The 15910-nt window shown below is 31.1% G+C and overlaps 1 protein-coding gene across 1 annotated transcript; it reads right to left on the bottom strand.

The window, feature by feature from the left end:
• Nucleotides 1-8076: 8076 nt before the first annotated feature.
• LOC134725777 (uncharacterized) lies at nucleotides 8077-14216 on the bottom strand. Its single transcript, XM_063589931.1, has 3 exons — nucleotides 13822-14216; nucleotides 9204-9254; nucleotides 8077-8617 (listed from the first exon to the last, which is right to left on the bottom strand). The coding sequence occupies exons 1-3, from the start codon at nucleotides 13963-13965 to the stop codon at nucleotides 8441-8443; spliced, it is 372 nt and encodes a 123-aa protein (XP_063446001.1). The 5' UTR covers nucleotides 13966-14216; the 3' UTR covers nucleotides 8077-8440.
• Between the last annotated feature and the right edge of the window lie 1694 nt (nucleotides 14217-15910).

Raw genomic sequence — 15910 nt, 5'->3', positions numbered from 1 at the left:
CTTTTTGAAACTTTTGGTCATCAGTGCTCTTCAACTCTGTACTTGTTTTGGCTTCAACTTTTTTCAACTAAGCGTCACTGGTTATTGTTGTGAGGACTTAACACACGTCTGGCGTATTAAATTTTAAACCTGATACCTTTTGTTAGCTATTATTCGTATGTTTCTCTGTCCTATATGTTCTCCCATTTATTTGTGTTATAGTTCTGTCAGGTAATGTTGTCATTTTAATGTTATATTAAACATTGCCATAAAAGAGGGAGGTTTGTAAAAAAGAAGATGTGGCATGATTGCCAATGATACTGTCCACAAGAGACCAAAATGACACAGAAATAAACAACTATAGGTCATCGTACGGCTTTCAACAATGAGCAAAACCAATACCGCATAGTCAATTATAAAAGGCCCCGAAATGGCAATGTAAAACAATTCACACGAGAAAACTAACCGGCCTTATTTATATAAAAAAAAAAAGGAACAACAAACAAATATGTAACACATAAACAAACGGTTCGTCGTGCCGCAAAACCAGGTTCAACGCATCATTTTTTCTTGTCCTGTATTAAGTCGGAAAAATGGCCAATGTTATATTATAGTTCGTTTCGGTGTGTGTTTTGCATTTCAATGTTGTGTTTCTGTTGTGTCGTTGTTATCCTCTCAGTTTTAGTTTGTAAACACAGATTTGTTTTTTCTTAATCGATTTTTTAGGTTCGAACAGCGGTATACTGCTGTTGCCTTTATTTTTCTTCAGGTCATAATATTGATTATCCATCCTTGACAATTGAATTACTATTGTCACTTGTATTGTTCATATTTATAAGGTAAACATGCATGCAAAAAAAAATATGGAAGACAATGAGGAAGGTTTCTTGAAACATTTGCACGCTCATTTGAATAAAATTATAACTATGATATTCCTTCCGAATTCCTCATCATACGACTTTTTATTCCTTGTTATTTTTGTTGTGATCATTGTATTTGCAGATGTTCAGTGAAAGTGCTTCCAGTCACCTAGAATCAAAACTATGTATGGTCAACTATTGGAAAATTTTGGTCTTTATTGGAAATGACAGTGTATATTTTTATATAAAGTACACATGATTATAAAGCGAACATAGTTCCAGTACTGTAATTATAGTATATCATGGTATAACCTTTAATTATAGCTTTAAAATGTAATGCAATTGTAAGTTAATGGAAATGTTAGATAATCGGCAATGAGACAGTTATTTTATAACATAATTATACCACAAGTATACATATATATGTAATTATAGATTAAAAAAAAAGAAAATTATAGTCTTTACCAAGATTTTTCATCACACTAACTTTCTAATTGAACAAAAATTACATAATCAATTACAGCCACTGATGTAGCAGGCATGTGACGTATAGAGAGTTTTTTTTATCACCCTTCCCTTGTAATTTCAGTTCAACAGAATAACATGTTATAACCTTTTATTATAGCTTTAACATGTAATACAGTTGTAAATTAATGGAAATGTTAGATAATCGGCAATGCGACAGTTATTTTATAACATAATTATACCACACGTATACATCTATATGTAATTATAGATTAAAGAAAAGAAAATTAAAGTCTCTACCAAGATTTTCCATCACACTAGCTTTCTAATTGAACAAAAATTACATAATCAATTACAGCCACTGGTGAAGTAGGTATGTGACGGTTATAGACATATAAATTCCACTACGACAACAAGTTTTTAAAGACATTTCTCCACTTGAGACAGTTAAATTTTAATATTTAAAGTGTGAGGCTTGCCCAGCTTTTTAAATAATTGAACTTTAACTGTTGAGGGTGGAGAAATATCGTAATACACGAATTAAAGTGGTGGAATCTGTTTCTCTTATGATTTTAATCCTTCCTTTTCAAAAGTTTGAGGAAAGTTTTGTACTTTTAATGTGACGTCACCAGACATGGTCGACCTTTTTCATGACGTCACAATAAGAAAATTTAGAAAAAAGAAGAGAGTTAAACGTCACAATTAAATTTCAACCAATAATTTGCAGAGAACAGATTTTTCACTAGTGAGGAGAAACATTTTTCTAACACTGATCAGGAAATGTGAAAAAAAAGCACAAAAAATAGAGAAAAGCTTTTCATCACCCTTCTCCTGTAATTTCAGTTCAGCAGAATACCATGTTATAACCTTTAATTATAGCTTTAACATGTGATACAATAGACAAATTTCGAGTTCGATGCATTTTCGTCAAAATCTCTGGATTTGGTGAACATCATTTGTGTGTTTAGGGGCGTCGTCATTTCAGGTTCCAATGTTGGGTAGTGGTAATAAACTATGATGCTATATTGCACAAGTTATTCGGCAAACTGAATGGTCATAATTATCAATCAGCACTTCATCATTAGGGAATTGTGATTAGTTAAGTACTTGTGGAACTAACATTATTTCTTGTTTATCCTGCACAACAACGATCACTAAGACGCTTGATAGTTAATAGTGCAGGGATATAGGCGATCCCCTTTATCTGGTAAATGACGTCATAAGGCGCGCATAATTGAAGAGATTGTTTCGGTGCTGGATGAACTAGTGGTCTATTGTAAATTAATGGAAATATTGGAAAATCAACAATGAGACAGTTATTCTATTGCATAATTATACCAAAACTATACATCTAGATGTAACGTAAGGGTACCCAAATTGCACCTTTTCAGAAAAAATAGCAACGGAAATCTTACAAGATTTTATAGAGACTAAACAATTTGTATTTTTATGATTTGATATGATGTACGTCTTTCAACATAGGTAAACATATTTACAGATATACACAAAACGTTCACAGTATTTATCAACCGAGATGGCTGTGTACTGAAAAAGCAAAATGTACGAAAACGTCACCATGAGACGTCATCAAAACGTCATCTTTTTAAAATTAGCAAATACAATATATTATAAGAATCCATTTCGTAAATTATGAAGAGTAAGCATGGACTAATATCCAATTGTTCAAAATATTTGAAAAAAATAAACAGAAGCTCGGTTATTAGACTTTTGACGATGTGAATTTAAGCATGAATGCAAATTGGGTACTCCTCATTACAGAATCATGGATAGTTTGGAGGTTGATTCAAACCCAATTTTTAATTACTCAATATGGATTAAAAATCAAACTGGTGTACCTATACAATAAAGAAGGACAGGGCTACAAAATAAACACAGTATGGACATTTTTTTCTTGATCATAAATAAACGTAGGTGAAAAACTGTCAAAATAGGTGCAATTTGAGTACCGTCACGTTAAATATATAGTCTTTAAAAAATAGCATTATCGACTACCAAGATTTTCAATCACATAAACTTTCTGATTGAACAAAAATATCATAAACAATAACAAATACTGATATAGCAGGCAAATGACGTATACAGACTTGCTCTTTGTGGTTGTCTATATAATTGCTTACTATCACTTCCTCCGTAGTGGTAGATGTCTCGGCAATCATACCGAATCTCCTCATTTTTATATCAAATATATAACCGCTTTTATAAGAACTAAAAAGTTAAATCATATAGATAGGAAATTTCAATAAGGCACAATAGCGACAAAAATTGTCTGTCAGTTTTGCTAAGTATTTGTTTGATTTATAATTTCCTGCTACGGTAGTGTCATTATAAAGTACTGAAATCAAATTAACTTACCAACAATTCGCACAAGAACCTATCAAGGACGGGTTATAAATGACTATCCCATGTGTATCTATTCTGGCTACAAAATATCACAAATGAGATTTTAAACGCAATATTGAATTTTTGTATTTCTATTATACTTTTAGAATTTCTGTAGAGTTCATGTGTGAATTGTTAACCGCTCTATAACGAGATAGAATATGTCTCGCTTATTAAACAAAGAAATAAATCTTGAAATATTTGTGCCGAATGTTTTGTGTAATTCTTCTGTATATGGAAACATTATCAAGAATAATTGGTTTATGATAACTACATATATGAAGAAAACTGTCTTGTGTATAGTAAAATGACAAACGGTAGATGTTTAACAAGATTTCCACCACATTATTGAACGATAAATATTCCAAGAAGTGGCAGAGAAAAACAATTTAGCAATTTACGATCAGTTAACTCTGATATATTACTGCGTCAGAAAAAAATACGGGCATGTTACCAGTGTTCTATGTCACTACATTCAAAGCCAACTGTCAAAGACTGCTGGCGCTATCAATATGTCTTAGTACAATGTCTTGGAAAGAAAAAAATGTCTAAATTATACAATGTGTGCTTAAGATGAATGCGATCGTTATGGTTAAAGATGTCTGTCGAATATACTAGCGTATAGTGTGAATATTAAAAAAAGAACAAATGCCTAGCAAGATTACAATTAACTATGTCTTACGAAGTTATCGAGTGTATAGACTTTTTAGATACCTTGTATTCGTAAACATATTTCATTGCAAGTCATAAACATTTATAATCATCTTTGATATATCATTTCGATACAATTCAATATATTTTTAAAATAAAACTTATACAAAAATACGACATAATTAGTTATATGATGTTGTGTGAATACTAGTAGTAAATTTTGCTTTAGACAACGATTGGATCTATGTGTTAGTAGACACATACGTTTATTGAAAAAATATCTACTGTCTTATGATGACTATCTTTAAATGTAATATTTCGACCAAATGTGCTTTCGCTGCGACACAGACTGTCAGATATTGAAATTGAAAAAACTAATAAAAACTGTTAGAGAGCATAAATCGAAGCTATTTCCTCGTGAAATATTACAAAAACATTTCACTTTCAAGATATGTAAAATTTGGAGATGTTAGATGATTGCTTGTGAAGCAACTATCAACCAAAGACAAACGGACTGAACTGCAAGACGGACTGAAGAGTCCAAAATAAAAATAAAGTAAGGCTAGCATAGACACATTTTTGTTTTGTTTAGGTAAGGACAAATCAATACATTTTAAAAGACGAATTTCTTTTGCAGAATAATTCAATTTGGTGACTATGCATTCCACTAAACATGCATGGATACTTCGAATTTGCTTTGAAAACATCCCGTCTTCTTGTCTTCGATAGTGACATCATCGAATTCGATATATCATCGACTTTTTACTTTCCAGTAGCAACAAGAATACCAGCAGTGTTGTACCTACTCATTGCATCGGCTACAGAAGTACATGAGATTAACCATATGTTTTTGAGTTGATCTCGAGTTTTTCATTTTTTTAGATTTCTGTGCCATGATAAGCCTTTTCGTTGTTCTTTTTGAATTTGAACTAGATATGATGAGATTGATCTTCCACCACTGTTTTTGATACCTTAATTTCAATAGTTTCCTTACAAACAACGTTGAAATGGTGGGTCTATCAAGCGCTCCACGCAAACTTTTCTAAATGATTAACGTAAATAGTATCAGCAATCAGAGCCCATACTTAAAAGTTCTTGTTAAACTACATATTCTAGAGACAGTGTTGATCAGATGTGGATACTAAAAAAATTTAAAGATTCGTGTTAGAGTACTAGTAGATTTTTCGTTTTGCAACATTTGACCTTTCTACAATTTACACAATTATTCTCCATTCCAAACTTAATGACAAATCGTAAGAGTTAGTCCTACTTTGTTTCATGAAAACATTTTAAATAAAGGCAACAGTAGTATACCGCTGTTCAAAACTCGTAAATCCATGGATAAAAACAAAATCGGGGTAACAAACTTAAACTTAGGGAAACGCATTAAATATAAGAGGAGAACAACAACACAACAAGGTAAATCGTAGTTGTAAAACATAATCATTCTAATTAAAACAATAAACTTCAACTGACTTCTAAGTTGTAAAACTTGTGTCTGATCCTTTCGTCATTTTGAACAATAAAATATGTTTAAACTAACTGACTTGTTTATGTTCTTATTAACGTGTTATATTATTTTTTCATTTGTCTTTTTGAATATTTCTTTTACTATTTTTTTTGTGTTATTTTGGTGGTATCCAATTGACGTGGCTCTGTACTTATACATCCCGTCATTGTGTAATTGTTTTGTGATATTTTTGTTTTCTTGTCTTTTATTATTGCTGATATGCTTTTTCTGACAGCTTTTTTATGTTTCTTGCTAGTTCATATGACGTGGCTCTGTACTTGTACATCCCGTCATTGTGTTATTGTTCTATGATTATTTCGGTTTTATTTTCTTTCGTTTTTAACTAATGTGCTTTGTCTGTGTGCCTTTTTGTGTTTATTTCTTGCATGTGTCTTGTCTCTGTACATCCTGTCACTGTGTTGTTGCGCCTAGGTAAATGTGTTTATATATCTGTTTATTTTTATAGTGATTAAGATAATAACACAATGTTGACTGCTGTAACCCTATTCTAACTGTTTTAACTATTATGTCTGTTTGTATTTTTAACAAATCGTCGTCAAGATAATGGAATTTCATGGGACTGGCATAGAGGTGGGTGTTTAGCTACTATAAAACAGGTTAAATTCACCATTTTCTACATAAGAAGATGCCTTTTTCAAGTCAGGAATATGATGATTTTTATTAGTTTGATGTGTTTGAGCGTTTGATTTAACCATTTTATTAGTGACTTTCCGTTTTTAATTTTCCTCGGGAGTTCGGTATTTTTGTGATTTTATTTGTTTCTAAAATTGACATTGTCAAGATGCTTGATTTCTTGAATACAATATGTTTGCTACGTGTGTAAGGCGCCTTTTCAACTAAGAATCGACATGCACATAAAAACCACCTGGGTTCCTCTTCTTGTCGGCTTGTTCATTTATTTAGATAAGACTGCTTTCTTACAGGAGCTACTTAGGAAAAAAGAAAAAGAAGCTTGTATTGCCGAGTTATCTTTGGACTTTTAGTATATTAAATGCATCAATTCCATCGAATTTGAAATGAAAGACATAAAAGATGCAGTTTGGTTTGCCTCTTATCTTGACTAACATTTAAAAATTGAGAATACGGGTGGTGGAAACAAAACTTTGCGGAAAAAAAGATGATGTCAGCTTTCATTCGTGAACTTTTAATTTCTATGTAACAATATCCATAAAGAATATATGTCAACCAAATGATGCGATGTTCAAGACATGATTTCCTTTATAGCTGGATGCTTCTAAAAAAATGATTAAATCAAGAGTTCCAAGAGGTGAAGTTGAAATCATACCTTCGAAGTTTTTAGTTGGTTGAACGTTCTATCATATATATATATACAATATTAGGTCATTGTCAGAAATATATCAATTTTTGTATATGAGGCTGAGAAAACTGGGGAAGAGCGCTTCTCCAGTATTGCGCCGAGTACAAAAACGTTGATATATTTCTGACATTGACCCAATATTATTTTCTTACTGCAAATTAAATAAATTAATTCATAGCTATTTAAATTGTAACACAAATTTCAAACTTATTTTCATCCCTCAAGGAACCCCTGACTGTGGAAAAAGAGTTCCAAGATGAAATTTACATTCCACAAAATATAGGTGTGTTAGTATATTTAGGAAATAAACACAACTAGTTGCAGTATAAATCTGTTCACGCTGCTGTAGGACTTTTCGTTCCCGAGGGTTTCACCAGACCAGGAGTCAACACTTCGGTGTTGACATGAATATCAATAATGTGGTCATTTTTATAAATTTCCTGTTTACAAAATATTGAATTTTTCGAAAAACTAAGGATTTTCTTATCCCAGGTATATATACCCTTAGGCGTATTTGGCACATCTTCTTTGAAATTTGGATCTTCAACTTTGTACTTGTTTGGCTCTATAAATATTTTGATATGAGCGTCAATGTAGACGAAACGCGCGTCTGGCGTACGAAATTATAATCCTGTAGCCCTTTTCACAAAAACCTTAAGTGTAAAATCAATCTTAAGATAAAAAAAATTGAGTTGAATTGTTAAGGGATATTTTAGAGTATACGGTATGTTTTTTTTTTTCTCCTTGTTGAAAGTCGTTCGATGAGATATAGTTGCTTACATCCACTTCATTAATTTAACTATGAAAAGAAAATGCATTGACATATGACAGAAACTTAACGATGTGCATCGTCCTTTTAAATGAGAAAATCATTTGAACAAAATCTGAGACTGTTTTAATGAAAGACATGAGTGAAAATAAATATTTCAACATCGTATATACACACTTCAAAAATACAACATGGACACAAAATACACTTTGCATAGTTGTGACTCAATATCAATTTGATAATATAAATACCTAAACCTAAATACAATCTAAAACACTCAACAACAAAAATGCAGTAAAATGCTGTGATTTTTTGTGAGAATAAATATAAATATATCTAAGTATCCTTCATATACAGAATATTCTTCTTATCACACCAAACAAAGATATTGTTCATTGGTTTTACATCTGTTTACAAAAGACGTATCCTTTAGCACCTTTACTTTGCACATATTTCACCTCCATAGTTCAGTATTTGTCCTTATTTGCCATAACAGGTACTCTAGCAAGTCCTAAATTCAATGTTTCGCCCATCTTGCGTGCATACATTCTGGCGTCCTTTGCATATTTGGCCTTAATGATTTCATCAGAATAATCAAAGTCCTCTCCGGCGTCATCATTCGGATATTCTCGTAATGATTTAGACTGAAATGATAAAAAAAACAACATACACAATCTTTAATTATTTTATCATACCATGGGGAAAGATGAAATTGTTCGACAGTATAATGACAGCACGAACCAAACAGATTTATTATCGATATATTTTGTTTAAATAGTGATGATATTTTTGTAATACATGAAAACAAATATTGCATTGTCGCACATAAATTTGGAGTGCAATAATAGCCAGGTGTACATAAGTAACTCTTTAAAATGTTCTTGACCATAAGAGCCTGTAACCACTAGTATGTATCACTTATATCTGTTTTAGAAAAAGTAAATGTTCTAGTAAGACCGCCAAACAGAACAATTATGTTAACAAGAAAAGACAGGCAAAATAAATGTTTGTTCTAAAAAAATGTTATACTATATCGGCAGTGTCTTGAAAGTTGGCTGTTTGATTTATTTTGTGCCCATTGTTATACCGTCATTTTCATCATTATGAATACTGATATTTCATACAGTATATGTTTCCATTGGCTGTATTGTTATACACAATTGGTCTTGTATTTTTCTCAGAATTTACAGTTTTTATTTAATTCTTTTTCTAGATTTTTGATCCACTTACCAAATTGATCGCAACACCAGCTATTTGTGTTTGTAGGTCCATTCTCCAGTTCTACAAAATAAAAGAAATTCAAACTTTAGACCTCTCTTTTTTTTCGATATGTACATGTGTTTTTGCATGACTGGGGTTTATTACTTTCACCTGATGTTTAAAATATGTTATACCAAGGAGGTTATCTAATATAACCTCCTTGGTTATACCGATAATAAAACATTAAGTGTTTTCCCTGGCCTTAAATTTTTTATATAAGCATTATTACTACTAGTATTATTTAAGACATTATGTTTACCCCCTTTTTGAGCTGCTTCTTTATTATCGCAGACCAGAACATCACCTTTTATATCTTTAACTTAATCATGATGTTCAAATTGTTGCCACTGGACGTTCAGCAACCAGCAATCAATCAATGATGTTCAAATGGCTTTATATTGTTAAAACATTATTAACTCGATAAAAAAATAACATGTCTTATGTTTTCATTGTATTGTATTTGATATATCCGATTTGGGAATTGACTAGTTTTGTTATATATATGGATAGAAATTGTAATAGTATACAATACCTTCATTATTATACCTAGCTAAAACAAAGCTGGGAATTTTATATCACTTAACAAAGCAATAGACTTGAGTTATTTGAACCATACAAAACAACTAATATCAATAACTTAACAATTGTATTTAAAGTCTGTGTCAATTTATTAATATTTTATTGACATTAATATGTGGGTATGTATTGCCGATGGTCTTGTACACAATTCGTTAACCATGATCTATTTTTCATAACAACACATGACTTTTATATATATCCGATTTACCCTTTACTTGTAAAGAAGCACACAATGCTTCGAGATAAATCAATGGAAAAGTTTTAAGCAATATCCTGCTTTTAAATCCATTTATCTTTATTGATTTTACCTTTGAATAACTGTCAAAACTGGATTATATTTTCCATTTATATAATAGAATTAAATATTATATAACGATAAGAATTTAAAATAATTCATTTTAAAATTCTACTCTATGCACAACCTCACACTTATGCTTTGTGTTGATCAGAAGAGTTAAGCCACAAAGCCCTGTTTAACTGATCTGTTATAGTTTGTTCTTATGATGTAATGCTACACAACTATCCTATGTAAGGGAGGGTTGTTGTGCCCCCAATCATGTTTAACCTCGACACATTCTGTATGACAAAGTCAGTGGAACCTATAATATTGTTGTCGTTATTGTTGTATATCATATTTGTATTTCGTTTATTGGTTTTTGCACAAATCTGGTAATTGGTTTTCTCGTTATAATAGTTTCACATTTGTCATTTCGAGCCCTGGTATAGCTTTGTATGCGACATGGATCATGCTTATCGTTTAAGGTCAAGGAACAGTAAATGGGCTATGTCGCAGATTTTGCTAAAGATTTGCATACATCTTTGGCTCGTTGAACTACAACTGAAAATCGAAAAAATAATACATTTATCTCTTTTATTATCTTAAAAATTGCAGATTGATTTCTTTTAGTATGGGTGAATATTTGTATAGAAAGCACATAAAATCGGCGAAAAACCTTCTAAAATTTGTCTTAAAATCGCCAAATCTCTAATTCTACTCCATAGATTTTTCTTAAAAAACTATATATTGTTGACACATACATTTCTGTTTTAATGATATAAAATAATCATAGGGTCACCGACTTCGTTTTTTGTCTAATAATCAATTTGATACCTTGTTGGTGGTGAAAAACGTCAAAAACCAACGTTTTACGGCCTGCAACGCGATAACGTTAACATTATTTCGACGTTTTGTTGGATTTTTTCACAAAGAACGCAACTTTGAATGATGTATACCGTAAAAACGAAGTCGGTGACCATATCTTTATTCTGCATCATTATAACGGAAATTTATGTATCAACAACATATAGTTTTTTAAGAAAAATCTATGGAGTAGAATTAGAGATTTGGCGATTTTAAGACAAATTTAAGAAGGGTTTTCGCCGATTTTATGTGCTTTCTATACAAATGTTCACCCCTTTTGTAAGAATTCAAACAGTAATATTTCAAATGATAATTGAGATAAATACATTATTTTTTCGATTTTCAGTTGAAGTAAATCGAGCCAGAGATGTATGCCAAATTTTACAGAAATCTGTGACATAGCCCATTTACTGTAACTTGACCTTAAGGCTGTACGGTGATTCATTGACAATCGCACCGCATCTTCTTATTTGTATACCAGCAAAATATAAACTTATTCAATCAGTATGGTTAAGATGGTTTAGATTTTAGAATTATGGAACAAGACAAATACCGAACGTCAGTTTTGAAAGGCCCAGACATGACAACATGTAACACAATTAGAAAAACTAAAAAAGCCTGTTGATGACAAAACAACAAACAAACAAAAACAGATATAATAGAAAGCTTATAACGACAACCCGTGAATTACCGGTTCTTGACTTGCGCCAGGTACACACATAATTTGATAGTGTTAAAAATGTGTATAAGCATGTTTGTTAGCACCCAGCACCCCCTCCACCCTAAAAAACAACAAAACAAACCAAGGCAATATGGTACAACAGAACTATATAAGAACAAACTCTCGAAATCAGTTGAAAATTGTGTTGAACAGAATGTCGTCCTATTAAAAGGTGTCCCCTATATTTCATGATTATGATAATTATTAGGTTGCCATCCATGGTAAAATTTCTAGAGAAGGACAATGATAATGAAATTTGACCTCGTCAAAGTGAGTTTATTCAAAGTTACATGTTGTGTATAGTAAGACATTATTTCATGGATGGACAGGAGGGTCATGTAATTTGTCTTATGAAACGGAGGTAAACTTTTTTGGACAATGGTATCATTATTTTTTATGTCTGGGCCTTTTAAAGCCGACTATACGGTACTCTTTTTTTCATTGCTGAAGACCATACGGTTACCTTCAATTGCTTACACCCACTTTATTTTAACTTTGGTGGATAAAGGTAGTTGTCTCATTGCATTGGCAATCATACCGCATCTTCTTATTTGTGTATATATTGTAAGTGATTATCAGCACTTTATATTTAAATAGTATACTATGGTACACTTTACATATTTGACTTTAATTATTTATAAATGAAAAATTCAATTAAGTTTATGATAAAATATAGGTTGTTTGTTATATAATATATTTGCTTTACAGATATTTTCATTCACAAATATAAAAAAATTGTGCAGTGTTTTATTGCTTTTTTTCTATAGATTATGCAACATTACCCGATTCCTCAGGAGAGAGCCGAGGAGAGAGCCGATTAGGAAATATTAAAATGATTATGGATAGTACTTCACTGTAAAATAATATCGTCTCGGACAGATATTTACAGTGAACTATTATTAGCGATAGTATTTCACCATGAACAATGAACTATAGTCCCGACAAACCAGACAACATTTTGTAGAGAGGGCTACTATTTCAGGTCAGCGGCCCGTATTTGTGTGAAATTTCATACAGCGGACAATCAACAAGAAGCGCAAAAACAGCTAGAGTATAATAAAGACAAAGCGCAAAGTATTGATACAATAATATTCCCAGGTACTGAAAGCTAGTTCAAATTAAGCTAATAACAACTAATAAAAAAATAATCTACTTTCTTTCTCAAGAATCTTTTCATCCATTTCACCACTTTCACTGACTTCAAGGACCGGTATTTTTTTTATTCGCGAATGCAAGATAAATTTTAGAACATTTGCAAACGAAAATTAATGTCTATAAACATGTTTTTTTTTCTTAATTTGTTATCGTCTCTCATAAATAAACATTTTGTATGAGCTGTTTATTTTACGGGAATACCTTCTGTTTTTTTAGTATAACCTAATATTTGAACGGAAATAATAGAGGCAAGCATCATTTCTTTTATCTTTTATCTTTTTTTTTTTTTTAAGTTTTCTAAATAGATATTTGTTGCCAATTTGTGGGGTTGCATGTTATCTAGGATTAAAAGGAAGAAAAACAAAAACAAATGTTTATTGTTAATTTGTGTTATATCATGTGTTCAGTAGCAATCAGATTGTTTGGATTTTAACTGATAAAATATCTTATTTTAGATCTATACGTATATTGGCTTTTGTATGGAGAAATGTATCTTTTATCACTACTTTATTGTATATGTGTATGTGTAAAGTAAGACGTATATATACAACATTCAATTGAATGAAACAATCGATTTACCTTCCCCCTTTTTATTCCACTCGTTTTCCTATTCATGTTTAATATAAAAAAAAAATGGGGGGGGAGGGGGATTGTAGAGTGGAGCGTTTGGAAACTGAATTAAAAAGCTAAAATCCTTGGTTATTGCTCATAGAAATTCCAAATCTATACATATCAGTCCTAATGTGAATTCTTGACATTGAAATATTTGTCTGGCTATAATACTTCCTCGTTACAACAAACGACAGATAAGGATTAGGGGAAGAATGTGTAAACGACTGCTAGTCGGTTTATGCCCCTTCATCACCCTAACCCCCTCAACAAAATCATTCAGAGAAAAATGTCGTGAAATGCAATATTAGGCATTAGAAAATCTTGACTTTTTACATCTCATCATTGATATATGAGAATAATATTCCTGATGAAAGACTAACCTCAAATTTCTCTCTTTTCTCCATACTGTGTTCGTGAGGTAATGTCCATTCCTCTGGATGTGGGGCAGACCTTTTCACACTAACAGCAGGGACGTTCACGCTGCTAGAAGCATCAGATGAGTCGTTCATTCTTGCATTTGCCATTTTGTCTCTTTTCCTTTTGTCTCTCTATTCAGCAGCCAGTTGATAATGGAAAGAAAATCCTACCGTCCCGCAAGGCAACTAACTGCTTTACATGTCAATCCGTTGTTAAGTCTAAACCGTCTGGTCGGATTAATAATTTATTGTTTGTTCAACGCGTATAATTAACCTAATATATACATAATAAATAATACAATGTAAACCAAATCAAGTCGAACCACGCGACCTGTGGGGCTTAGTAACCGAAATGGATAAAAGCAAGTATATGGCCCTTCTCTAAAACAAGCCGAAACATAGACTGATAGATTTGAATGTCATTGAATATGAAAAAAGAATTAAATGTATCTATCAATGATTTAAAAAGAAAGAATAAGCAAATTGCTATATCAAATGTGTTCCTTATCGATTCTTATCAAACATGTATGGCCATTTAAATCGTTTAACTTTGTATGTAAAATATAATTAAGTATGTATACATTCGTTCTATTATTTAAACCTGACGTTCGTACTTTACATTTCTGGAATGCACATGCATTTGATTTTTGCTCAAAATGTTAATGTATTGTTTCATTTGTAACATTATGATCATGAAATAACAGATAACGTTTGATGTGATTTTGAAGAGGACTTAAAGTTATGAAACTGTATTAGATATCCTTTTTACATTTAATTTTATTTCTTAATCATTTAATACTTACATTAAAGTATATATAAGAAGATTATATAAGGGATTTACTGTATAAACATGTATAACCTTTGTATTTAAACCTACAAAAATTTGATCACTTCTGAATCCGCGGAAGATTGGTAGCTTCCATCATTTTTTTCTTAATAGTCTAGTCAAAATAGCATTTGACCTCAAAAAAATTGCAACAGAATTAGTTTTTGTATTTTTCGATTCCAAATGGCTTTCTTTGAAACATACCAAAAGTCTACCAAGATATCTGAGTGGGAACATGGATTTTTTTTGGGTGAAAAATAGCAAAATTAGTCAAAAATAGCTAAAAACTGGGAAAAGCTTGTTCAACATTCATTTTTTATGATAATCATTTCAAATTAAAAGTTTTACAACAATTTATACAGTGTTTATGAAATAAAATAATAAAAAATAGGAGTTTTTTTTATGAACATGGAATTTTAGGTGAAAACATCCGATTTTGTTGGAATTTGAAATTCACACAGTGTGAATTGATTACCAAAACAGACATGAAAAAGATAAAAAAAGATAAAAGTAGTTCATTTAATTTTCAATAAAGACAAACACCATTATTTTGATCATTCCAAAACTTTACAGCAATTCCTTATAGTGAAAATGATGATTTGGGGTAAAATATAACAAAATCAATCAAAAATCGTTAAAAACTGGAAATACACCAATTTGGAGTTTAAACTGCTTTAGAATCACTCAAAAATAAAAAAAATTGGAAATCTTGATAAAATTATAGTTAGATCAAACAAAATGCATTGTAAAACAAATAGTAAAATAACTGATGTTAGGTGAAAACAGCTTAATTTGTCTAAAAATCGTCAAAAACAGGAAAAAAATACTATTCATATTTTTCAGAAACCATTTTTTCGACAGACTCATGGTTTGGTGTCATAGTTTTGTTTATAGTTTCATCTATTAATGTTAAGAAGCTTATCACGTCTGTGGAAGTGCCATCAAAATTGGATAAAGTTTTCCATTTTTGATTTCCCAACCATAATCTGTAGGATGTATGTCAACTTCTTCTGATAATACATGTTCACTCGAAGACTATGAAGTTGCCCTGTATCTGATGTTGGTGGTAAACTTTTCACCTGAACCAATGTGTTTCCAGTAATTACTATGGATTTTAATTTTCTTCAGACAAAAATGTCAATTCCTCCATATAGACATGTTAACGATTCATCTCCTGCTTAGATGGTATCTGCTTTAATAAAGCCTAGATCTTGATATTTGTGATTA

The sequence above is a fragment of the Mytilus trossulus genome, chromosome 7 (genome assembly GCF_036588685.1).
Source record: "Mytilus trossulus isolate FHL-02 chromosome 7, PNRI_Mtr1.1.1.hap1, whole genome shotgun sequence".
In the NCBI taxonomy this organism is placed as follows: domain Eukaryota; kingdom Metazoa; phylum Mollusca; class Bivalvia; order Mytilida; family Mytilidae; genus Mytilus; species Mytilus trossulus.
This window is presented reverse-complemented; position numbering and strand designations above follow the sequence as displayed.

Excerpts from the sequence above, each read along its gene's own strand:
- LOC134725777 (XM_063589931.1), bottom strand. The coding sequence starts at position 13,965 with ATGGCAAATGCAAGAATGAACGACTCATCTGATGCTTCTAGCAGCGTG. Across the intron at positions 9,255-13,821 it reads AGAAAAGAGAGAAATTTGAG|AACTGGAGAATGGACCTACA; the intron begins GTTAGTCTTTCA and ends TTTATTTTGTAG. Across the intron at positions 8,618-9,203 it reads CTGGTGTTGCGATCAATTTG|TCTAAATCATTACGAGAATA; the intron begins GTAAGTGGATCA and ends TTATCATTTCAG.